This window comes from Pituophis catenifer, unplaced genomic scaffold, assembly GCF_029215685.1.
Source record: "Pituophis catenifer annectens isolate HBS135680 unplaced genomic scaffold, rPitCat1.0.hap2 SCAF_3, whole genome shotgun sequence".
Taxonomy (NCBI): domain Eukaryota; kingdom Metazoa; phylum Chordata; class Lepidosauria; order Squamata; family Colubridae; genus Pituophis; species Pituophis catenifer.
In genome coordinates this window covers 201661901-201687384 of record NW_027256883.1, presented here as the reverse complement: position 1 = coordinate 201687384, position 25484 = coordinate 201661901, and the positions used below count along the sequence as shown (strand labels likewise).

The 25484-nt window shown below is 39.8% G+C and overlaps 2 protein-coding genes across 2 annotated transcripts in view; one reads left to right on the top strand and one right to left on the bottom strand.

Moving 5' to 3' along the window:
- LOC139315454 (piezo-type mechanosensitive ion channel component 2-like) overlaps positions 1-5421 on the top strand; it is a 74160-nt gene extending 68739 nt beyond the window's left edge. Inside the window, exons 46-50 of the mRNA XM_070941768.1 lie at positions 1289-1458; positions 1873-1989; positions 2364-2443; positions 3302-3530; positions 4790-5421. Of these exons, the coding sequence (XP_070797869.1) occupies positions 1289-1458; positions 1873-1989; positions 2364-2443; positions 3302-3530; positions 4790-5045 (852 nt within the window). The 3' untranslated portion in view covers positions 5046-5421. The remainder of the gene's footprint in view (positions 1-1288; positions 1459-1872; positions 1990-2363; positions 2444-3301; positions 3531-4789) is intronic.
- Positions 5422-6199: 778 nt separating this feature from the next.
- NPEPL1 (aminopeptidase like 1) overlaps positions 6200-25484 on the bottom strand; it is a 29376-nt gene continuing 10091 nt past the window's right edge. Inside the window, exons 4-12 of the mRNA XM_070941769.1 lie at positions 24900-24989; positions 20330-20411; positions 19350-19492; positions 18854-18931; positions 13346-13446; positions 12296-12419; positions 10166-10342; positions 9293-9403; positions 6200-7405 (exon numbers count right to left, since the gene is read on the bottom strand). Coding sequence (XP_070797870.1) covers positions 7247-7405; positions 9293-9403; positions 10166-10342; positions 12296-12419; positions 13346-13446; positions 18854-18931; positions 19350-19492; positions 20330-20411; positions 24900-24989 — 1065 coding nt within the window. The 3' untranslated portion in view covers positions 6200-7246. The remainder of the gene's footprint in view (positions 7406-9292; positions 9404-10165; positions 10343-12295; positions 12420-13345; positions 13447-18853; positions 18932-19349; positions 19493-20329; positions 20412-24899; positions 24990-25484) is intronic.

Sequence of the window (25484 nt, the reverse complement as noted above, 5' to 3'; positions counted from 1 at the left end):
GCCAGTACGCTCCCACAGAGAGGGACTCCTCAGGGTGCCGTCAGCTAGGCAGTGTCGGCTGGCGACCCCCAGGGGGAGGGCCTTCTCTGTGGCAGCACCTGCCCTCTGGAACGATTTGCCCCCGGAGATACGGAGGATATCAGATCTCCGGACTTTTTGCCGCGCCCTAAAAACTTTTCTCTTCCATCAGGCAGGGCTGACGTGAACCCCACCCGCCCCATTTTTGAGATATTAGATTTTTAATTGTTTTATGGGTTTTAGTTGTAAGGTTCTTAATTTTTCGGCCAAAGGATATAATTCTTTTAAATTTTTAACTTTTGTATTGGATGTTTTTTACTTGGCTGTGCACCGCCCTGAGTCCACCAGGAGAAGGGCGGTATACAAATTTAAATAAAATAAATAAATAAAATAAATGTACCAATGTTCTTTCTTCCTGTCACGATCACAGTTCTCTTTCCCCCTCCCCCTCCTATTCTCCCAGCTTAAAGATGGCAGCTCCCTCCATTTTGCCCAGTCACTGTCACTTCCTTCATCTCTATTTCCAAAGGCAATCCTTTGCTTTCTTCTTTCTCCGACCTGTTTACCACTTACACACACCTTCAGCACTTTCTCGCAGCTACAATCTCAGTTCCAACTTTCTATGTGATTTCCTCAACAGTCCAATCCACAATCCAATCCCTCTCAACACTGCTTGTAAAGCATTTTCACGCTCCATCAGCCTTTCTTCCGCTCCCACCGCTAAGGCGCCACTTTTTACTCTTTGGAGACTCACTTTTTCCCTTCAACTGCAACCTCCTCAGTTTCACTGAGACAATTCGGATATTTCGCCACTTATAAAGCTCCTCTTGCCAATGCTTCTTGTTATTTCTCAGTATTCTGCTTATTTTATATTCAGGCCACCGCGTCTCCGGACCTGGCTCAGACAGCTGGTTTCTTCCACGTTGGATTCAGGGGGGTTCCACCCTCCGTGGTGGAGGATCGCCTTTCACTCCACCACCTCTGGGCTATCCCCTTTCACTCATTTTCCTCTTCAAGATTCTGTGTTGCCGTTATCAGCTTCCAGGCATGATAAATAGATAAATAGAAGAGAGAGAGAGAGAGACTTTTTTAAAGCAAGTTTGGTACTCTACCATATGTTGGAGTTGCAAATTTTGCGTTGGCTAGAAACCCTAAGCTTTGCAATTACAATATCTTTAGAAGATTTTGGGTTGGAAATGACTTTATTGTAAAGTGTGATTTTTATATTGTGCTTTTAAAACTGTTTTAAAATTTATTTTATTTTCCCTAGTCTGCCTCGTACTTTATAGATGACTATAGGCCAGAGGACATTGTAATTGCTAAAATAAAAGGCAATGCCAGCCTGCTTTGGAGCATCAGTCCAGGGAATCGGAAAGCTATAATCGCAGAGCTTTCCAATTCCTCTGCAATTTACGTCAACTTTCACTGGACTCTAACCAGGTAAAAGAAAAACAAAGAAATGTATTTTATGCATATATTGAAACCGGCTAGTCCCTAGTTATGGCATTAATTTCCTTCCATTGTGGCCTAGTTTGCATGTTATATTAGGTCCTTTTAAAACCACAGATGACCCTAGCTGCAAACATCTTGAGGTGGTTTCCCAAATTCCACTGAGGCCAAAGCAATCATATTATGATGCACTTATAAGTGTAAATCAGACTTGTAACCCTCCTCTAAGGCAAATATTCCTTTCCAAAAAGGGGCACCCTTCTTAAATCCCTATTTGTTGTGCTTTCACAAATATGTACAGTCCAGAAAACATCACAAAGATGCATCAGACCTTCCCCAAGTGGCTTCTGTGATTTTTTTTTTTTTAAAAAATTAAGATTTTTGCTCATTTTCTTATGAAATCAGGAATGCTTCTATTGTGATGAATATTGAAGCATCTGGTGTACATACTGTGCGATATGGAGAGAAGGAAATAAGGGATCAAATCATTCACATGCTCTCTGGGACTCGGACTGAACCAATGTAGGTGGTATTTTTTGTTTTAGTCTCTATTTACAAGTCTACTGTGGCCAATAACCAGGAATGTCTGCAACAAGTCAAGGTGGTAATGCAATTGCATATCAAATAATGCAATGTCATTGTTAGACTTTTGGGGAAAGGCTATTTTTGTATTTCCATTGCTGAGGCTAGGAAGAAATGTTTGTGGGGTTTCAGATTCAAGTTTGCAATTGTTTTTCTGGCTCTAGGCACAATGTTTCTTGATCTGAATGGAGGAGATATGGTATTTTTGCTCCATTTAGGCAGTAAAATATGTAGGCTAGATGAGTGAGTTTAAAAAATTAGCATTGGTTTGGAAGCTTGTAAAAATAACTGTTATTCTTTTTCCCTCTCTCAAGTGTTCTTCCTGGTATTCTACCAAAATATCTCAGAGCAACTTATGGGGCAGATGCTAAAATAGCAAATAACTTGAAAGTTGGTAAGTTCTATGATTGGCAGATTAAAATATGCTGTCTACTTTGAGATATTGCCTATAATGCTATTTCTAAACTGCTCTTAAACAACAGACAAATTTTATGACTATTGCTTGGCTGAGTAGAAGCTGGGAGAAGATACAAGGCCTTTTTTATATTTAAAATCAAATACATATACACACCCATCATGGCTAGCTAGTTCATATGTCTTGAAAAAAAAATTGAGTATTCTCTTTTAAAGTAGATTTTTAACCTTGTTTTGCTGCTATTTCACATCAGAATGAGCTATAATCGTTTGCTTGGATTGGTTATTGCAATGCATGAAAATCATAGTCAATGTTTAACATCTCATGTGAACTAGATCACTATGGCTTAATTAACAAACCATGGTTAAAACAAATTATAAGTTGCAGTAGACTACATTTTTTCCCTGTGGTTTGAAGTGTTTGGTAATAATTGCACACAAATAGGGGAATGCCAGTATGCAGTGGTTTTGACTGTAGAATCAGAAGATAGAAGATATGAGTGTGCAAACCACTTTTGACTGTTCATACATAATATTAAATCATCATTTTCAATTGAAGTTATAATGCCCTAAAAACCCTAATAAATGGTTTCACATATTCGTATGAAAACAAAACAAAACAAAATAGACTCAATTATAGCTTAGTATTATACACAGCGTGTCTTTCAAATTTGGCAACTAAGTATGTTGACTTTAACTCCCAGAATTCCCCAGCCAGAACCCAGGTCTTTGCTCCCTGTCTTATTACAAGATGTAAATAGAATTGAGATCAGCACAGGCATATGTTTTGTAATGAGGAAGAAAGTGTGGGAAGCAGAGACTAACTTGTTTTCAACAGTTCATTCCCAGAAGTTAGAAGACATTGATGCGTTGGCCTTCTTCAGAAATATAACCATAAAGCTGCAGCACTTGCCAGACAAGAAGTCTTCAAGTCATGTTACTGAATGGTGGATTGTTAAAGAGCAGACGCCTCTCTGTTTGGATAACAGATGCAGCAAGAATATGGAGATTATAATTTGTAACGATAAAGTTACTCCTTCTGGCCTGGGATATATCACTTCATATGGGTAAGGATAGTGAAGCCACTATTTCCTCTTCTGGCTCCCTAGTCAGCCATTGACAGAACTGGAGTTAAATGAATCTGAAGGCCACTAAGCTGAAGAAGTTGTCCTAGAGATTTACAGAGTTTCCTTGGTAGTTGTTATAGCCCACATTTTACAATGTTTTTGAGGTAATCCTATCGGTGGTTGATTCAAACATGCAAAAGAGGTTGGCAACTTTCTCAGAAACTAGTGAGAACATCAAAAAGAAGTCTCATTATGCCACCAATCTTATCTCTTATCTTTTATTCATTCACAAACTGTAGCAAGCAAGCCTTAGAACTGCTCTAAGTTTCCCACTATGTACAATTTCAAGAAAGGAAGGAGGAGTGATCAGGTTTTTTAATTAGAAGTTATTTTTATATTGTATTTTACACCAAACTGCTAGCTAATCTGTGATTAAAAAACAAGGGTTAACTTTAAATAATAAAAAATCTAGCCTCTGAAAGCCTTAGAATAGCTTTGCTTTAGAATAAAATCCTCTGGGAAAATCCTGTTTAGCAATTTAATGAACATAGCTTTTACTTATATTCATAATAGGAAGCACTACATGATTGGTTTCATTCTATACTGGAACTCATCAGACATAAACAGCCAGATTTTATTCTGTGAGGTTTTAATACTCTACCAGGAATTGAACGCATGGACTGTCCCACTTTTAAGATTTTATACAGCAACCATCCAATGTTGCAGGAAGAGATGCAGAATGGTATATAAAATCCATGATCCCTTAAGCTTCTGAGCAAATATGGGTGTTACATTATGCCATGTCTCTACATACAAGACTGTCTGATTAGTTCTAATACAGCATGAAATAGGTGACACATTGCCTCCTGGCATCCCATACATTTTGTAAAAATAGGAAAATTTCTCCGAGGGGAAGTTAAAATCATGTAAACATGAGAACATGACCTAATGTAATATCCGTGTGTTTTTGCTTTGAGAGCTTAAGCAAGATGGACTGTATATATTATTTTGATATGGTTTTTGTGTCAGATTCAACTCTTGCATCAGGGTTAAGGTTTTCACTTGCCCAGGAAGGTCAGTAATTCAAAGGTAGGGTACACATACAAGTATACAAATTTGGGAACATATAAGAAACAGTTTGGGCTAAAGCAACCTGCCTTGGAAGATAAGTTCAGAAGGCCAGAAACAGGAAAATGCATTTCAAACCTTATACTACTCACTCTGAAAATAACCTTGGCTCTCTTTTCCCCAAACACCAGCATTCTCGGTCTCTATATGTCATTTGTTATGGTTATTGGGAAATTCATCCGAGAATATTTCAGTGGCCTCTCGCATTCCATCATGTTCGAAGAGCTGCCCAATGTGGACCGCATCCTGAAACTGTGCACAGAAATCTTCTTGGCCAGAGAGGCTGGAGAATTGGAACTAGAAGAGCAGCTTTTTGCTAAACTCATCTTTCTGTACAGATCACCTGAAACGATGATCAAATGGACCAGAGAACGCAAGGAAAAATAAAAAGCAGCATGGAAGGGAGATTACCATTAAGGAACTCTACAAAAAACAGGGCCTGCACTTGGGAGTTGGGCATCACTCCACAGGACATCAAGGCAATGTTGTTTTGGTGTATTGGATATTTAATCTGCATTATGGAGGTGTGCAACTACATGTGAGATTTAATATCCAGGGTGTGATATGTAGTTTTATATGTACAGAGATTGGATTCTATAATGCTGAATAATGATTTAGACCAGGGGAAATCTTTAGTAAGTGGAAACTGTTCCTATGATACCCCCCCTTTAACTGTATGCAGCCTGATTTCAAATTACCAATTCAGTTCAACAGAGCAGTAAAATTAGCAATTAATTAGGAATTATGTCTTTAATTTGTCAAATAATTGTGGCATGAACAAAATGAAATGTTAACATAGGCATACAAATAAAATACAGTTTTGTATCCTGGGACTTTCTGTGTTGTCTCTTGCCCACTAAGATTTCCAGATGGTCATGTCCATGTTTAGTGGTAGATATTCCCATACAGTGGTCACAATCTTGTGTGTAGTACACAGAATAATGATTTTGCCCTAGGAAAACAAGAGTCTACCTGAAGGTTAAAAAGTTTTCTAAATAGTGACAGCACTTTAATAATAGAACCAATTCTCTATAAAGATAGTAACTCCCTTTTGCTGGATATATTCAAGCAGAGACTGAACATCTGTCATAGGTGCTATGATTCCTGAAGTGGATGCCTAATTGGATATCATGGTCATGGTAGTCCTAACTCATTGACACTAAGGTTTTAATGTTAGTAATGGGTTAAAAGATAGAGCGACCTTCCTAGCATGGTCCTACTTTAGGCCTTTGACACAAAAGGTATAATAAAAATGCATTAGTTCCAGCCAATCCAGCCCTTTGTTTCCAGAAAGGACTGGCCAACCAGAGGCCCAGTGGAGATTCCAAGAAGAGCAAGAGAGATTGCTTTTCTTGGAACCTCCATGGTTCCAATTGCTCTCATGACCTACTCATGAGACATTAACTGCTCCAGCTGCATTTAGCTGCCTTCCATCAATATAGCAATCTGTGTATCTTCCACAAATTTCTCTAACATCTTTGGAACACCTTCAGGGATTAGCAAAAAAAAAAAATGTAAATCTGATTTTAAAACCCAAACAATGTTAAAACAAGAGAAGCTTTATTCTGATGTGGTTACTTCCCACAATGTTTAATTCTAAACATTGATGTAATTCATCAGCACAAGCATGTTAAGAACTTCATGGAGATGTGCACTGGGTCACACTGATAAAATAATCATGCAAGAAAAGCAAGTGGGGGAAATTTTTGTTTAAAGCCTATTTTTAAAGAAAGAGATTAAGGCCTCCATTAATGTCATGGGATACAGCAGAGCCCAAAGTGATTCTTATCCCAAGATTGCCACCTTACAACTTAAGCAGATGTTGGGCTTCACATTTCCCAGTGTGATGCAGGGTAAAAGAGTCATTGGTTCCTTCCAAATCGTCCCTCTCTAGTTCCTGCTCACCTACCTGCAGGGGACAAAAAAGCAGGTTGAGTTGTCCAAGAAGCAGGACAGAAGGGAATTGGAGTCCAGAGGCAGAATGGCTGGAAACAGAGTGCCTTTAACCATGAAGTATGCACTTGGTCACAACTTTAAGATCTGTGGACTTTTAACTCCTAGAATTCTCCAGCCAGCCAGGCTGAAGTCTACACATTTTAAAGGTGCCCAGATTGAGAAACACTGGTCTAAACTGTATGGTGACAACTGCATTGTGTTTCCCCCTCTACTTTATATATTTTGAAAGACAAGGGGCTAAGGAAGCCCTGACAAGAGTGAGAATCCAGGAAACTAGCTAAAAAAGCTCTATAGGAAGTAAGAGGTCGAGCAGCTGTAATTAATAGGCTCAGATAGTTTTTGAAAGGGAAGAGATGAGAAACATTTCTAGGCCCTCCTCAACAAGGGCTGCAAGCTGTTACACATTTGCAAAAAACTAAAAAATAATGCAAACCATTCTTAGAAACCAGTAGGACTGGACTTTTCATTATCAGGGAAAACCAGAATACAAGCAACCACAACTTTTGTGTCTATTTTCTTTTACACTTGAAATGGCCATTTCTGACACATGCTATTTAAGATTTTAGGAAATTGATCAGTGCAAAGTGAGGTAATTCTGGCATGCCAGCTCCAAAATAGGGAGAGGAGGGGAATTAAACCAAACGCCGTCTCTTGCAATCTCTCCCCAAGTCGTCTTCTAAGGGGTCTCCGCTGCAGCCCAATGGTGAGACCATGTTCAGCAGAGGGTCTTCAGAGGCACGGCCAAAGAGTGACAGCAACAAAGCCACACCGTAGCCAGTGGCTCTTTCTCCCTAGAGGCAAACAAAAGGCATCTCAGATGACTAGCCTTTGATCCCAAACACACAAACACTAGGAGAAAGCTCGGAAAGCTGATGCCAAATGTCCATTCACACAAGTGGCTTGTTTGGGATTGGCTCAGGCTATTGTGTGAACCAAAACCACTTGGGTTTAGTCAATAAATTCTAGTTATCCAAATGTAGCATAAAGTTTGCACACATGAATCTATAGTTGCATTTTAAAAAAAGAAAAAATACAATAAAGCACATTTGTAGGCATCCTTTTCGTGACAGAACACAAGGTATTTTTTTAAAAAAACGTGATATTTAGGTTTGCAATAGAAGAAAATTCAGGCTACGTAGATTTTGTCCTTTACGTTTTTAAGAGGAAAAGTGTAATTAATACTATAAGATGGTTGAGAGCCAACGTGGTCTAATGTTAAGGCACCAAACCAGGAAATGGTAAATTCTAGCCCCACCTTAGACACACCACCAGCTGAGTGACCTTGGGCCAGTCACTCCTAGCCATTGGAAGAAACAATGGCAAGTGTCACTTTCGAAAATTGCCAAGTAAATTGAAGGGATTTGTTCAGGCAGTCAATAGGGATTGAAGCTGTCTTGAAGTTACTACCACAACCAAAATAATAATAATAATAAAATCTCAAAACATCTGGAGCACCACTTGAACACCATTGGCGTTGACAAAAATTGCCATCAGTTTCATCAATTGCAAAAGGCAGCTTTACTTGGAACAGATTACATCCTTTAACAACATGAAAAAAACATTTGCTATCCCAGGTCCTTGGGAAGGACTTGATAGATGGATAAAAATGCTAAATCCAGTCTAAACATCTGGCTGACTATATAATCAACCATAATAAGACAGTCAAATGATAGTTTGAAGAATTTTCTATTTAGTTCAACTTATATAAATTTGCTTGCTTTGCATCACAAACAAACAAAAAAAGAAACTTTACAGAAAAGGGTTCAAGGATAAATGTAAAGATCAACCACCTGCTTATTAAAAGAATTAAAATGCAGAAAGCAACTGTAACATCCACAATATTCCATTGTAGTTTTTTTTCTTATTGTAACTTGGGACTATTATTAGGAATTGTCACTGAAGAACAAACTATTGTTTAAATTCTTCCTAAAACTAATATAAAGAAACCCTACACATAACTCCCAGGAAGAATATTTTATAATATTTTTAAAGAATACAGCATGAGTGAGTTTGCTGAACCTTTAAAAGACATTCATGCGAACATCAGGGAAATTTTGAAGACTTTAAAGACTGATATAGGTAGTCCTTGTCTTACAAGGACTCATTCGTTCAGCAACTACTTGAAATCATTAACAGCACTAAAAAGTGATTTACAACCAGACTTTGCACTTCCGACCAACATCCCCAGAGTTACATGATCATAATTCAGGGCCCTCCCCTCCCAGGAGTCCCCATGTAGCCCATTTTGGATGCAGCTAAGTGCAAGGCGCGCACGGAGGCTTGGGGAGGGCGAAAAACGGGCCTATCGGAAGTTCAGGAAGGTCAGAAACGGGCCTGGAGCCTGGGGAGGCCGTTTCGCCCTCCCCCCCCCGCCGTGGCTCACCATTGCCACACCCACCCAGCAACTGGGCAGAGAACCCCTTGCTAAAATTTTTGAAGCCCACCCCTAGACTGTATGTATTGATTAGATAAAAAGAATAGAAAAAACAAGTGGGAGAACAGTTACAGTGGGTATAACGTTAGAGGGGAAAAAAACCTCTGTGTTTGATCATAATTGAAAGCAACAAACATTTATGTAGCAGGAAGAAGTTTTTTTCAAGGACATAAATAACTGGGACAAAACTCCAGAGAGGAAGACATGCAGCACACAAAGCATTAAGAAAATCCTCTTTACTCACCGCATGGACGGGAGCTGCAATATCTATGTGGACCCAAACACCAGGCCAATCAAACCCGATGTGTGAAGCAATAAAAAGTCCAGCACAGGAGCTGGGAGAGTTATCTCGATCCTGAAGAAAAACACAACACAGGGGAGTTGCCTTTAGTTCAGTTCAGTCTGCTTTAGAACAGCAGTCCTGAGAACGTGGCCTGAGGGGAACCAGGCCACGTGAGTGTGATAGGCAAGTTGAACTGTGCACGCATGTGTGCCGGCCTGTTACTTGCGTGAGTCGAACTGCCTACGTGTGCACCGGCCCGCCGCTTGTGTGGCCTGGTTGCAAATAGGCCATGGTCCGGTAGTGGCCTGTGGCCTGGGGATTGCTTTCGAACATCAAATTTAAAACCGAGACATGGATGTTTGCAGTGATGAGTAAATGATACTGCTGGGTGATGTTACCAGGCAAATGCAGTGACTTGCACACCAGGATTAGAGAACAGGAGTGTGCAATATCAGCATTTGCAGGGTGATGACATCATTCTGCCATCTCTGCAAATTTGCTATGGTTTCTAGAGCAGGTGCACAGAAGAATCCCATTTTCAGTGGTTGTTTCCGTTCAAAATCCTTCAGGCAGTGCAGTTGGAGATCCGGGATCTTTTTTCAAATCTCCCCCTCCCCTGCCTTTTTCCTGGTTGACCTTATACATAAAATAATCTGATTTTGAGGAGCTGTTAACCCACACTAATAGAGGATGGATTAACAGTTATTTGCAGAGCTAACCATCTGAAAAAAAACAAAGCATGCTGTAAAAAAGCAGAGGGCAGAAAACAGCCTGGCAGCTGACATGAGGCAAGGATTATAAATGGATAAATTATTATAAATCAAGCAAACCTACTGCCACTGAGTTCTTCATGTCGGCTACAGCTGAGGTAAATTCACTAAAATGGAGCTCTGGGCAATAGACGAGGGGGTGAACCAGATCACCACAGTTTCTGCCTGCTTTGATACAGGCCTGTTCCCACTCTTCGTTATTGGTGAGGACAGCCGCATGGTACTTCCCCGTGGCGATTCCCTAGAAGGGGTATAAGGGCAAAATGTAAAAGCAGAAGATATCTGAGTGTGTACTTAGAAGTGTTTCAGCAAGATGCCCCCCCCATCCCCCCCCAATGCACTGGGATTAAGAGTGCCTCCTTTTTCAGATGCTGAAAATGTGATGGAGAGACAGAGAACTTATCTCTGAATCTTCTGCAACACTGAAAGGGTGCTGTAGGTAAATCAGGGTGTTCCTGAACTATTGGGGACCTAGGAAACATGGATTTAGATCAGTGGTGGGCTGCCCCCGGTTTGCACCGGTTCTATAGAACCGATAGTAAAACTGGCAGGAAGCTCCACCCACTGACCCTGACATCATGAAATGCTTCTGCACATGCGTAGAAGCTTCTGCGCTTGTGCAGAAGAGCATGCGCGTGGCCCCGTTGCAAACCTGTAGTAAAGGTAAATAGAACCCACCACCCCTCGTTTAGATCTTTGCTCCCTGAGAGTTGTAGGGAGTCAAGTAATAGCAATAGCACCTAGATTTATATACCGCTTCACAGTGCTTTACAGCCCTCTCTAAGCGGTTTACAATGTCAGCATATTGCCCCCAACAATCTGGGTCCTCATTTTACCGACCTTGGAAGGCTGAGTCGACCTTGAGGCGGTGAGAATCGAACTCCTGACAATGAGCATTGAGTTCATGCAATACTGCATTCTTACCACTGTGCTACCATGGCTTTTATATCCTATGTTAAAGAACTAAAATAAATAAGCAGCATATAAATGTGTGTGTGTGGATACATACAAAGATACATAAATATATATATTTAATAAATACTGTTAATGTTGAGATGCTCTCTTGTTTCTTCACTAAGATACACTACAAGTAATCCTCAACTGACAACTGTTCACTTAGTGACTATTCAAAGTTAGAATGGAGCTCAAGAAAGTAATTTATGACCAGTCCTTGCACTTATAACTGCTGCAGTGCCTGCGATCATATGATTGTCATTTGCAACTGTCCCAGCTGGCTTCCAACAAGTAAAGTCAATGGGGAAGCCAGCAGAGAAGATTGCAAATTACGATCACATGATGTCTTGTTTAACAACTGCAGGGATTCACCTAACAAATGAGACAAAAATTTCATCAAACTGGGAGTGTGGTCACATGGTGCCTCACTTAATGACCACACTTCTTCATGATGAATTTTCCAGTCCTAACTGTGGTTGTAAATTAAGGACTACTAGTAAGAACTCGATGTCATTCTGAATGACAGAATACGAATTATTACTTACAGTGCGAAATATACAACTAACAATTCCCCCCTGCCATTATTCTCTTGATATTAACCTTTGGTAACTTCGACAATGTATGGCTGTGAAAGTTGGACCATAAGAAAGGCTGAGCGCCAAAGAATTGAGGACTTTGAACTATAGTGCTGAAAAAGACTCCTGTGAGTCCCTTGGATTGCAAGGTGATCAAACCAGTCAGTCCTAGAAGAGATCAACCCTGACTGCTCTTTAGAAGGCCAAATCCTGAAGATGAAACTCAAATACTTTGGCCGCCTAATGAAAAGGAAGGATTCACTGGAGAAGAGCCTAATGCTGGGAAAGACTGAGGGCAAAAGAAGAAAGGGATGACAGAGAATGAGGTGGCTGGATGGAGTCACTGAAGCAGTAGGCATGAGTTTAAATGGACTCCAGAGGATGGTAGAGGACAGGAAGGCCTGGAGGAACATTGTCTATGGGGTCACGATGGGTCGGGCATGACTTCGCAACTAACAACAACCAGATCAATGACAACTTTTTTTGCATTTGTGGAAGAACCTTAGCTTCAAGCTCTGGTGAGTCTCTCAGAAAGTTGGATCTATCCTTCTTCCCCTCAGAAGAGCTTTGTACCATCTCCCTTGGGTGGGGTGTCAAAAGGATCCCCCCCCAGCTTAAAGCAGAACGGAGGCGAGCAATGCTATTTATGTGTTCACCAACTGTACCTGAGCACCTGTGAGAGTGGCCATATCAAGAATGATGTCAGCCCCAAGGTCTTTGCAAGCATAGGAGACACCGTCGGCAAGTACCAGTCGCCCCTCAGCATCGGTATTGTTGATTTCCACAGTTCTTGGAAAGAGGCAAAAGGGGGATAACGGTTCATTTATGCATAACTATCACCCAATGTAGTGTTAACTTTCCTACACTAATTCCATAGGCTTCCTTTCTTATGGTAAGCAATATAGTAGCGACAGAATATTTATTTATGAGATTTAGAGGTATTATTCTGGGCATCTTACATTAAAAATAGAAAACAGATTAAAAAGAAGAAAATCCCATGCACTTGGGCAAAGACATTCCCTCAGACAAATACATCATCAATAGGGCTTTACAAACATCCTACCCCAAGCTTGGGAAAACAGTGAAATTGTTAAAAGATTTTCAGAACATCATTAGGGTGGCAACAGAGTGGTGCAGTGGCCTAGAAGTGGAGTTCTCGCCTCACCATCAGGAGGCTGTGAGTTCGATCCTAGGTAGAGGCAGTTATTTCTCTCTCTAGGCACAATGAGGATATATCTGCTGCGAACTCCGCATTGGCGACAAGAAGGACATCCGGCCAGTAAACACTCAGCACCATTCAGTTGGCCCAACTCCACCCCGATGCAAGGGATTATGAGGTCTTTAAAAGACAAAAAAAATAAAAATTAAAAATTAAAATAAAATAAAAATAGAGTGGCAACTATTTGGATCTATATGGTAATTTTGTTCGAGAGGACCTCCATTGAGAGGCATTGACGGCACTATTTGTTTAAAGGGACGTGGGCTACTTCAATTATTTGTCCAAGTAGAAGCCAACTAGAAAAGGAAAATTTAAAGATTAATGTGGGGAAAAAAAGATTCCCAATCCTTCCTCCTTCCTTCCTTTATTCTGTTTTTCAATTGTGGTGAGTTCTGAAGGGACCTAACAAAATTAAATCATCACAAAATGAAAAATAGAAAGCAGATGGAAAATTTATTTAATGAAGCAGCAGAGACGGTGAGCGGATTAAACTTACTTTCCCGAGTAAAGAACATGGATGTCATCAGGTCTTGTTGCATTTGGTCCAACAGAATTCTCAGCCAAGCAAAACACAGCATGAAGATTGTCTTTAAAGCCCTGTTACAGGAAGAAAAAAGGAGACATCAAATGATGGATGAATGAGTTCAACCAGCACCTCTCTAGGAGACACAGGTTCCTCTCTTAGGTTTCTTTGTTCTTCATTTTTTCTTCTTTTAAAATTTGTTGCTTATCCACTTCACAACAGCTTTTGGAAACGGAAGGCATACAAATAAAGGAATGTAAAATGTCCATATACCACAACTGAACTATAGATATAAGCCTGTGCATTTTACAGTATCCCTAGCTCAAGCCATGCAAAAATGCTAGATAGCACCTTATACAAACAGAGTCACACACACATGCATGCAGACACACACTGCTCTCCAACTTACATGTTCAAATCCTTCACCCACTTCACAGTCTGTTTCTGTTGCTCCCCTCTGGGAGGTGGTTTCGAAGTATTTCTAACAGGACTACCAGATTCTGTAACAGCTTTGTTCCCTGTACCATCTGTCTGGTAAACTTGAAAGATTTGTTTTTTCTCGCCATGTACATGTATACATCCAAACTAGACTGTGTTGTTTCTCTGGGTTATATCTATGTGTCAGTGGTGGGTTTCAAATTTTTTTACTACCGGTTCTATGGGTGTGGCTTGGTGGGCATGGCAAGGGAAGGATACTTTAAAATCTCCATTCCCACCCTAATCCAGGGGAAGGTTACTGAAAAATCCCCATTTCCTCCTGGTCAGCTGGGACTTGGGAGGCAGATAATAGATGGGGGTGGGGCCAATCAGAATTTTTACTACTGGTTCTCCGAACTACTCAAAATTTCCGCTACCGGTTCTCCAGAACTGGTCAGAACCTGCTCAAACCGACCTCTGATATGTGTGTATGTGAGTATATGAATAATTTTTTGTCATGTTTATGTAGTATGTATTTGAGAGCTGTATGCAATTAAATCTCGTTTTAATGTATGCTGGTTGGTGTACATTTAAAGTGACAATAAAGTTATTCTATTCTATTCTATTCTATTCTATTCTATTCTATTCTATTCTATTCTATTCTATTCTATTCTATTCTAATTCTAATTCTAATTCTAATTCTAATTCTAATTCTATTCTAGTCAATTCATACAACATACCAGTTAAGATTAAAAATTACAGGAAAAATTAACATACTACCAAAACAATACTAGAAATTAATATAAGCAAAACTTAAATATAGAAGAGCTTAGATAAGAAAAGTTAAAACTGAACTGTTATCAAAGAGTCCCTGTTAAAAAAAAAAAAGAGCTGAATCTACTCAATTTGGTTAATTTGAAACACTATCTTTCCCCCTTTTAAATGTAATGTTTAAAAAACCTGAAAGCATCTCCCTTATGTTTTCATTTGGCTTCAGTTGGAGAGATCTAAATAATTAGCCTTCACTTGAGGAGGTTCACTAGGGGCTGCTAACAATGCTTTTGATACAGCTTTTTCTAATGGAGATGCTGTTTAAAGCAATTGCCCAGGGAAATGCTAATTTAACATTTAAGTTATCTTCTGACCAACTTTCTTGGGTGGCCTACTGTTCATTAAATTACTGCAGAGAATGTGTTTTCAGATCTGGATCCCTAAGCAGTTGGGGTAAAGGACAAAGTGCATCAGAGTTGCCAGCAAGTTTCACAGCAATAGGATTTACAGTGGGAGTGAAATTTCTTCCGTATTTCTTTTTGGAAGAAAAAGTCTTCAATAAGACTTTGCCTGAGTATTCCAACACTTGTGTTTTCACTGTCTATTCCATCTACCTTCCATATCTGGGTGATAAATAAAAATCATGTAACATTCAATTTTATGCAATGACCAGCAACGAATAGGAAAACTGGAAAATTCTGAATCTGATTTTTTCCTGATTCAACTGAGTATGATTACAATCAGCATATTCGTCTCAGGATCCAGTCTGTCCCATTGAATCGTTTGATGTAAAAATATTGATTCTAATCCTGTCTGGGGAATATTTGGGGGAAAAGAAATGAGGGTGACTGGCAATAAAATGTTATACAGCTTTGAAATGGTCAAACTTGACCAAGTGTAAAATATTTGGGTCTACATCTTTGTGACTTGTTTGGTTTTAGATGCAAACAAGGGATTTAGATGGGATTTAATTTCTGAAGTCAACATTTGTGCAGAAATCCCAGGAAGGTCAAATCTAGCAAAGAGAATAACCCCACTTTCATACATTCCCAAGCTGCGGCAGAATGAGGAAGATATGATGCTCTATGGGGTATCAAATTCAAGGCCCAGGGCCCAGATCTGGCTCACGAGGTGCTTAGATCTGGCTTACAGGGCCGCCCTGGAAACAGTGAAGGACTGGCCCACGGTGCCTTTGCCAGAACTCAGGAAGGCTGCACTGTCTTTCACTGGCAGAGGGTTGCAGGAGGCCGTCGCAGCCAAAAATGGAGCTCGGGATCCAGTTTTCACTGGCAGAGCACTTGGGCCGTCACAGGCCGCCACAGGTGCCCGCAACACAAGTGATGTCGAGCTGACCATGCTCCTGCCACGCCCCCCCTCCTCCCCCCCGAGATCAAACACAACTCTGATGTGGCCCTCAATGAAATCGAGTTTGACACCCTGCTTTATGGAAGAGAAGGAGTTTAGTAGAAAGGCATGTGCCTTGTTGAAATCCCAAATTCAATCCCTTGGATTTCCGTGTAGGATTGGGGGAAAAAAATCTTGTCTAAATCTGATACCGTGGCTCCTGCCAACCGATTAGCGAGATTAAGCTGGGTAGACTCAAGAGCTTGGTCCTAAAGATAAATTGAGATCAAGAGAAGGGAGCAGCTGGTGGCTTCCTTCCAACTTCGGATGTTGTTCCCAGGGGTTCCCAGCAGAGCCAGAAGTCAACAGAGTGATTTGTTGAATCTGACTTCAACTGAAGAACACACACAGCCAAGCTGAGGGCACAGTGACAATGAAAACAGCCGTTGCAAATCTTGAACATGCCTCTATTTGAATTCTAGGGGAAATGGAGCCTGGTAGCAAAGATTCTTCTTAATAGAAGGACCAAAATAATGAGCAAATCATAATCTGGCATATCTACCAGATTAGACTTCCTTACTCAGCACTTCAAATATGCTTTTTACTTCTATACTTCATACTTCTATATTCCATTACACAAGACTGGTCATTATCAGAGCTCAACCAAAAGTGTCAGGCTGAAGATAAAGAAATTTTCATTTTTTAGATGGGGGAAAAAATTAGGGTTTCCCTGTTGCAAGGTTGAAGTTTTGAAATGTAGAACTTTGGAAGCTCTCCTTTTTCTTTTTTTATAGACTTACTGATTGCCAAATATGCACATACATTACTGAATGGATGCTATATTTTTGATGACATTACTTTAATTGCTGTGTTATTGTCATCTGGCTGAATTTGTGCATATACTGTACATGTACATGTATTGTATTGATTTACATTCCATTTGACTTTTTAGCCTGACTTTCTTTGTAAGCAGTTCCAAATGCCTCGTATGAAAAGAAAAAAGAAAAGCCATGCACATAGTATTTACAATTACAATAAAATCAAAATAAAATGTGTACAGGGGATGCACAACTTTTCAAAATCTGTAGATTGCTCCAAAGATGTCCCAACTTTATCACAAGCATTTCAAAGTTAATGTGAAAGATAGCCTATATTGGAACTCTACTTGCAAAGTTCATTTAGAACTGTAAATATATGACTTGAATGAGATTTGGAGAATTGTGTGCATACATGCATGCAGGGTGGATAAAAATCAATGATTTTTTTTTAAAAATCAAAAAAATCAGATTTTTTTGATTTAAATCGGATTTTTTTTATTTAAATCGGATTTTTTTGATTTTTATCGAATTTATTTTAATAAAAAACTTTTGGGGTAAAAATCTATCGTAAGATAGTTTTCTATTTAAGATACATAAATAATTTAATTTATTCAGCATGAAATGGAGCTTAGTTATGTAGCATGAGGCTGTATATTCTGCAACACTGGGACTATCGGTGAGTCAACAATGGGTCAAAGGAATAGCAGAGATGACAGTTGCTCTTTAAAAATTATGATTTAAATCGAGTTGATTTAAATCAAGCCTTTTTACTAGTGATTTATATCATGATTTAAATCGTGATTTAAATCAACTCAATTTAAATCAAATCCACCCTGCATGCATGTACACAGACCTTGAGTACCCATGTTACTTCTAGCAAAAGCAGTTTCTTTACAATCTGAGGAAAGGGGATTATAGGCGGTCGTCAATTTACAGCCAAAATGGAGCCTGCTCTTTAACTTTTTTGTGGTGGTCATTAAGCAAACATCAGAGTTATTAAGCAAAACCCATTGTTTGCTATGGGTTTTTTGTTTTTTTTTGCCGAAAACTGGAAGTAAATGCTGCTTTTTGGCAAAAATGTCATTATCGGTGATCAAGTGATCATAGGATGCTGCAAATGACTGTAAATGCAGGCCAGTTGCTGAGTGCCCGAAATGTCCTCTTGTGACCATGTGGTGGGGGGAGGGCACATTACAACTTCAGAATCAGATCGTACCTTTGGGGGGGGGGGTCACTAAGCACTACTTGTAAGAGTGGAACCACTGAATCCCAAAAGTCTGGTAAGATTCACAGAAAGTACCGTATTTTTTGGAGTATAAGACACACCTCAGTTTTTGGGGAGGAAAATAAGAAAAAAAAATTCTGCCTCTGCCTATCAGCATCCATCGGTATTCATCTGGCTAGCGTCCTGTCAGTGTGAGAGAGTTGAGGGCTGTTTGGAAACTGAAACAGTATTTGCTGTGTGAGCAACAAGGAAGGAGACAGCAAGGAGCCTGGGTGTGGCTTAGCTTTGCAGCTCTGAGTCTGTGCTAAAGCTGCAAACTATTCTGCTGCTCAAAACTAAAACTGAGACTCCTCTCCTCTGCTTGTGTTTTGCTTGGAAAAACCTGCTTTTGGTATGGTATATTTTACTTCATGTGTTATATTATATATAAAGAGAAGTTACTGAATCCTGCTGAATCAGTTGCTTGTTTGTGCTGTCTGGATGTGATTGCTGCTCCAAAATCTGAGTCCTTGCAGCAAATAGCAAACAGCCAGGTAAGCTTCAGCACATTATTGCAGCCTGATTCAGCACAAGCAGCTGATTGGCAGGTGGATCGGCCTCCCGGAATACCCCCAATCAGCTGTTCCAGACTGCAGGGATTGCCACAGACCATCACAGCCTCCGTGCCTCGTGTTTTTGGCTACATTCGATGTATAAGACACACCCAAATTTTCATCCTCTTTTACGGGGAGGGGGAAAGTGTGTTTTATACTCTGAAAAATACGGTATATTCATAACCTAAAAAAGCCCTTTTATGAGGCAGATAGGTGATTAAGAAACATGAAGTATAAATAAATAAATCTCATATAGCTTAACCATAGATAGTTAATTCCAACTATCTTCAGTGATCTGCAGAATTTCACTTACTTGTTTCACAGTGGCCTTGAAGGCACCCAAAATAGCAGCAGCCCCACCACAATCTCGTTTCATTCCAGGCATTGTTGTCTAGTGAAATAAAAGCAGAAATGAGAGCGTTTATCTCAAAGCCATTGAGGGCAAAGTATCCCTGGCTAACAGCTGTATGTCCTTCTTCTCAAAAGCGAAGTGCAACAAGTTCAGTGACACTTCCTCCAGCTCAAGGTAGCAGATGTGATCTAAAGACAATATTTCCATCTCTTCATTCCATGCTTATCTTTGCCTCTCCTTCCTTGTCAAAATTTAGTCTGAAACGGTAAGGATGTGTATAAAGCCTAATTTGTGATGCTGCTGCATATTTAACCAACTAATTAACTAATGCCAGTTAGTCATCAGTTATGTCTTCGGTTTAGATGTCGATGCATAGATGTAAGGGAAAGGAGAACATTTAACTCATGGATATTAGAATAAACTGCCAGGTCCTCCCAGAAACAGACTCTGAACTTACCTTTCCTTTGATGCTGAGTCCTCCAGTGTCATAGACAATGCCCTTTCCAACCCAGGCAATAGTCTGTGTGGCTCCTTCTGGGGTATGACTGAGTACAGCTAGAGCTGGTGGGTGAACAGCTGCTTTTCCAACCCCATAGATGCCTGGAGAAGAAGGAAGACTCTAAGAAATTATTCTCTCTCTCGCTTTCCCCCATCAGTCATGTGGTTCATTTTGCAACCATTTTGCTGAAAGCAATTTCAGTCACTACACAAGGATTATCTGTACTTTAAGCACAATACCGTCATTCTACATAAGAGATGGGTAGAGGAACCTCTAAAACACATGGCAGGAGCTCAAACAGTTGCACAAAGTCTGTAACATCTTTGAGGTCCTCCCATGCTCCTCACTTTCCTACTTCTAAAGTTTGTTCTACAAACCTTAAATTTCTGAACAGCATCTGACAAAGTTTAAGGATTATGTCTAGAACAATGACCAATCAAGTCTTATTTTTTTTTTATTTTTTTGCAAGATCCAAATCATTAGAGGATTTTGAAGAAGCAGGATAAAAGAGCATTGATGCTTTTGAAATTTTGTGCTGAAGACTCCTGAGAATCCCATGGTAGATAAGAAAACAAACAAATGGATCACTGAACCAATCAAACCACTGGAATTCCTGGACCGAGTTGTAAGTAGCTGTTTAAGGGGTCCATTGTAACTGTGAAAGGTCACGAGGCAAGGACTACCTATAGATTGCCTTGACGTTACATAATTAATCAATGACTTTGATCAACAGAAGGAGGAAGGGGTTAAAATCATAGATGCCAGTCTTCCCTAATCTGGTGTCCTCCAACTAGGCTAGGACTACAGTTTTCATCCAGCACAGCAAACTCTTAAGAACTCTAGTGCCATCTGAGAAAGGCCGAGTTAAGAAACAGTTCTCTAGGGTATAGGAGAGGAGAAAGAAAGACAGACAAATAATTTTTACTGCTTTGACTGACCTCCAAATCCTTTCTCTTTTAGTTCTTCATTTTGAAAAATAGTTGGCACAATCCCCAAATCCTTTCCCACTTTTCTGATTTCCTTCCAAAAAGAAAGAGAGAAAGAAAGAAAGAACGCATCACTTGATCATCATCAAATGACCAATCACTTTCAACAACGTTGAAAACACAAAGCCACACTGTAAAAAGTCCAACATTTAAGCTATGTCATTGCAACTCTCTGGCCCAGGAGTCAGCAACCTGCGGCTCTGGAGCCACATGTGGCTCTTTCACCCCTCTGCTGCGGCTCCCTGTCACTCAAAATATGCGTCACAACCACCAATGTGCGACACCCGCCGGCATGCGATTTATTGGGCTTTTCAACCCCTGGTAGGTCAACCATAGATGAATCCAAGAAAAGAAAAGTTTCAGAAGAAAACAGAACATTAAATTCAACTACATATGCTAGTTTTGTAACCGCTCAAGAAGTAGTCAGGCACGGGAAAGGCACCGGTTTTCTTTTCTGCGGGAAACAGGTCCAAATGGCTCTCGGAGTGTTTAAGGTTGCAGACCCTGCTCTGACCTTACATACCCACTTCCCCATGGTCCTTATTACAGGGTTTCTTTGGAAGAGTTCTCTCACCTGAAAGCAGCTTTATCCTTCTACCTTATTTATCATCTACTTCCTGTATTTCACTCTTAGATGTCATTTTGTTGCAAATAATAATAATAATAATAATAATAATAATAATAATAATAATAATAATAATAATAATAATAATTTAATTTGTATACCGCCCTACTCCCGAAGGACTCAGGGCGGTGAACAGGCACAGAATAAAACACGTAAAGTACAAAAATTAAGAACAGAAATAAAATCGAATTAAATCAATTTAGCCCAAGACAAATTTAAAACCCCAGGTTAAGAACAAATTAAAATTTACATTAAAAAAAGAATGGGAAAGGTTAGGCCAGACCAGCCTGGTGAAATAAAAAGGTCTTAAGAGCACGGCGGAAGGTGCGTAGATCCGGCAAAGCCAAGAACTTGTGAGTTGCTGCTGATCCATTTTACCGGGTGGGGACTGTTTCTGCCTCTCCACTATAGTCCCCACTCTCTCACACTTCCAAGAGGAAAAGTGAGCAAGCGAATCAAAGCGGGGTGACAGCCAGTTTGGTGCAGGGATTAAGGCACTAGGCTAGAAATCGGGAGACTGTGAGTTCTAGTCCCGCCTTATTATTTATATAAATAATAAAAGTGGGATAAAAATAAATGAATAAAATAAAGATAAATCAATCAATCAACCAGCAGTGGTTTTTATTTATTATATTTTTTAAAACCCGCCTTCATTAATTTTACACTTCTCTCAAGGCAACGAAGAAACCCTTCCTCCTCCTATTTTCCCCATAACTGGGCTGAGAGTGAGTGACTGGCCCAAAGACACTTAGCCAGCTTTCATACTGGCCTAACTCTCCCTTTTAAATTTTTAAATCGTTTAATTTGTTTTATAAATTGGGTGTTTTAAATTCGTTTTCGGCCAAAATATTTAATAATTTTAATGGATTTTTAATGTTTGTATTATCTGTATTTTATCTTGGCTGTTCACCGCCCTGAATCCTTCGGGAGTAGGGCAGTATAGAAATTTGATAGATAGATAGATAGATAGATAGATAGATAGATAGATAGATAGATAGATAGATAGATAGATAGATAGATAAATAAATAAATAAATAAATAAATAAATACCTAAGGGATTAGAATTCATGGCCTCCTGGTTTCTAAACCAGCACTTTAACCATTAACAGTAACAGAGTTGGAAGGGACCTTGGAGGTCATTTAGTCCAACCCCCTGCTCACGCAGGAGACCTGTGAGGGATTCGAACTGCCGAACTGTTGACCTTTCTGATCGACAAGCTCAGTGTCTTAGCCACTGAGCCACCTAGTCAGGCTAACCAGACCAAACTAAATCAGACTAAATCAAAGTAAATCAGGCTAATTACACCAAACTGGCCCACAGGTTCCTAGAATGCCATGTCACAATTTCAAACCAGCAGCCCCAAAGTAAAAAACAAAAATTTCTCTCTGGACTTGACAAAATCCTTCTGTGTAGCTATGTCAGCACCCCTCCTTATCCAGGAAAAGTGTAATTGAGCCAACAGAGTGAAATGTGGTAAAACTCTGTATTGAACAAAATGAAGAGAGATACTTTAACAAGGGCAAGATCTTGTCTACTGTGTCAGGTTAAAAATGATTGACTTTAAGGCAGTGGTGAAATCTAAAATTTGTTACTACTGGTTCTGTGGGCGTGGCTTGGTGGGGGGGGGTAATGTGACTGGGTGGGCGTGGCCAATTATTTATTTATTTATTTATTTTACTTTTAAAGCCATTTTTTCTATAACCTCTTCGGCAAAGAGGTTGTAAAAAAATGCTTTCAAAAGGCTCTGATGATCCCAGCTGAGTTGCCTGATCAGCAGAGGCTTTTTTTCTTTTAAATGCCTCTGCCGATCAGGCAACTCAACTGGGATCTTTGACTATCCCAGCTGAGCTGCACGATCATCAGAGGCTTTTTTTTTTTAAAGTATTTTTTCGGCCGAAGAGGTTGTAGAAAAAATGCTTTTAAAAGTAAAAAAAAAAAAGCCTCTGATGATTGTGCGGCTCAGGCAGGGATTTTTGCTACCTGTTCTCCAAACCACCCACCTCCATCACTACCGGATTGGGTGATCCGGTCCGAACCGGGAGCATTTCACCCCTGCTTTAAGGGCCACAGTCATTTCTACTTTGCAGTGCTGAGTAGCCATGGGAAGAAGAATGTGCTGAAGCACACACATCTGTCTACAAATAAATAAATAAATAAATAATCCTTACTAAAATCACAGATCAATATTTTTCATTTTAAAAATGTGAAGGCATATATGAGAAACTTTAGAGGCCGGAATAGGTCATAACAGTAAGGAGTCTCCACGTGCAATGAAACTGTAATTACTACATGGGGGATTCCACAATATTTTTCCGACTCTTATTATGGAGAACCTTTGGTGAGAAAGCTGCTTTGAAAGAAGATTGCCTATCATTTCTGTCCTGATTTTAAGAGAAAGGAGTATGAAAGAATCTCTGATCTTGAGTGATTCGGAATGGCAGGATTATAAACTATCAACCCGAAACTATTTAGAATTTCAACAGTACGTTCTACTGTGAAATAATGAGACAGCCATCCTAGACAATTTGTTTAAGAAATTAGAAAAGGGCAAGTAAATGAATATTTTGGTTAATTTTCTATCACTGGACACCTCTCCTCCAATCTCAATCAATTCTGTTGGTTGGACAGTTATTCGTTATTCATCAGAAGTGCTTTATTGCTGCTTCAAGTGTTTTATCTCTAAGCTTCTCACAAGCAGCAAAATACAATATTAATAATTACAATACTCATAAAACAAATCAAAGTTATAAAAATATCATAATGGAATTCAGTCATAATAATCCAAATCCTATCATCAAAAACATATCACCAACTACTTCAACTATTCACACCTCAATACACACTGAACAAGGTATGTTTTCAAATGACTCTTGGGGCTCCCATCTGGTAACTCTGGTAACTAGCTAGGCCTTCTTGGACCTCTGGCCCCAGCACAACTGGAAGACATTAGTGTAGGAAAAGAGCACATAGAGCTTGGGGACAGAGTTAAGCATTAAACTTAAGAGTCCTTGCATTCCCACAAATGGATTAATATCAGGCCTAAAGAATCAGGACTATTTGTAAGGTAGGACATTTATTTATTCAAGCTGAAGTTCAACACTAAATTGGCACCAAAGGATCTGGTAAGGATAAGGATCAACAAAATTCAGATGAGGCTGGACCATTTGTGGGAACGTAACAATTCTAAGCTGATGACACATTTAACTCCACCCCTAAGCTCTGCCTGCTCATCTCCTACAATCAGGCCAAGAAGGACTAATTAACCGTATTTTTCGGAGTATAAGACTCACCTTTTCCCCCCCAAAAGGGGGTGAAAATTTAGATGCGTCTTATACACCGAATGTAGCACCGCCCACCCACTGGCCCCCACCCTTTGGCCTCTGCCTCCCAGCAGTTACTTCCTTGCAGCAAGCAGCAAGAAGAAACAGCGCGTTTCTGCTTCAGCACAGCCTAATTAGCACAAGTTGATTGGATCAGTCTCCCGACTTTCAGCTGTTTTGAGTGGGCCTCTGCTGCTTGCTGCAAGGAGGTAAATTGCTGGAGCAGATTTTTTTTTTTTCTTGTGCTAATCAAGCTATGCTGAAAATGAAAGTAAAGCAGGCTGCTTGCTGCAATGAGGCAAAATTGCTGGGAGGCAGAGGCAGATTTCTTTTTCTTGTTTTCCTCACCAAAAAAGGTAGGTGCATCTTATACTCCGAAAAATACGGTAATCCTTCAGCTTCATTAAACTTTGATTGTAACTGTGAATTATTTCAGGATAAAATGAAAAGTAAAGACCATCACCCTTTTGAGCAACCTTTGGAAAAACAAAGAGTTTTGCTAGAAACAAAAATGAATCCTAATAGGATTTTTCAAATTCATTGGAAAAATACCAACATCTAAAAGGCATCACCAACCTCCAGGAACTTGTCAGTGTTCATTTCATTGCAAGGGGTGTCAACGATTCGAGCTGCCAATCTAACCCCTTCTGTAGCACTTTCTAGACACTAAAAGAATAAAAGAAACAAAGGCAGTCTGTGTTTCTGGAGTTTTGTTTCATCCAAACAGGGCATTTTTATTGCCCATAGACTTTTTAATGTATTATGTTTATTCAAGAATCATGAATGACCAAACATTAAGGATTTTGGGCTAGCCAATTTTAACACAGCAGGGATGGTAGATGTAAGACTTAATAATGAAGGATTAGATCTATAAGAGGGGCTGGTGGCATGACGCCTCTAACCCTAAACTAAAGCAAGTCTTTAGTTTTGTTGGGAGCAGCACAATCAGCCATTGCCTTCTTCAAGGATGTGTGCTGACTTCGTGGTCTAGCTGTAGATTTGGGTCTACCTTGTGATCTCCCATCCTTGTATGAATGGGACATGAACATTCAACATTTGGCCAAGTTCTGACATCCTGTATATATACTTAGAAAGGAATGATTTAAAAAAAAAAACCCTAGTATTCCTCAACACTCTGGCCAACCAACAATATTAAATTGT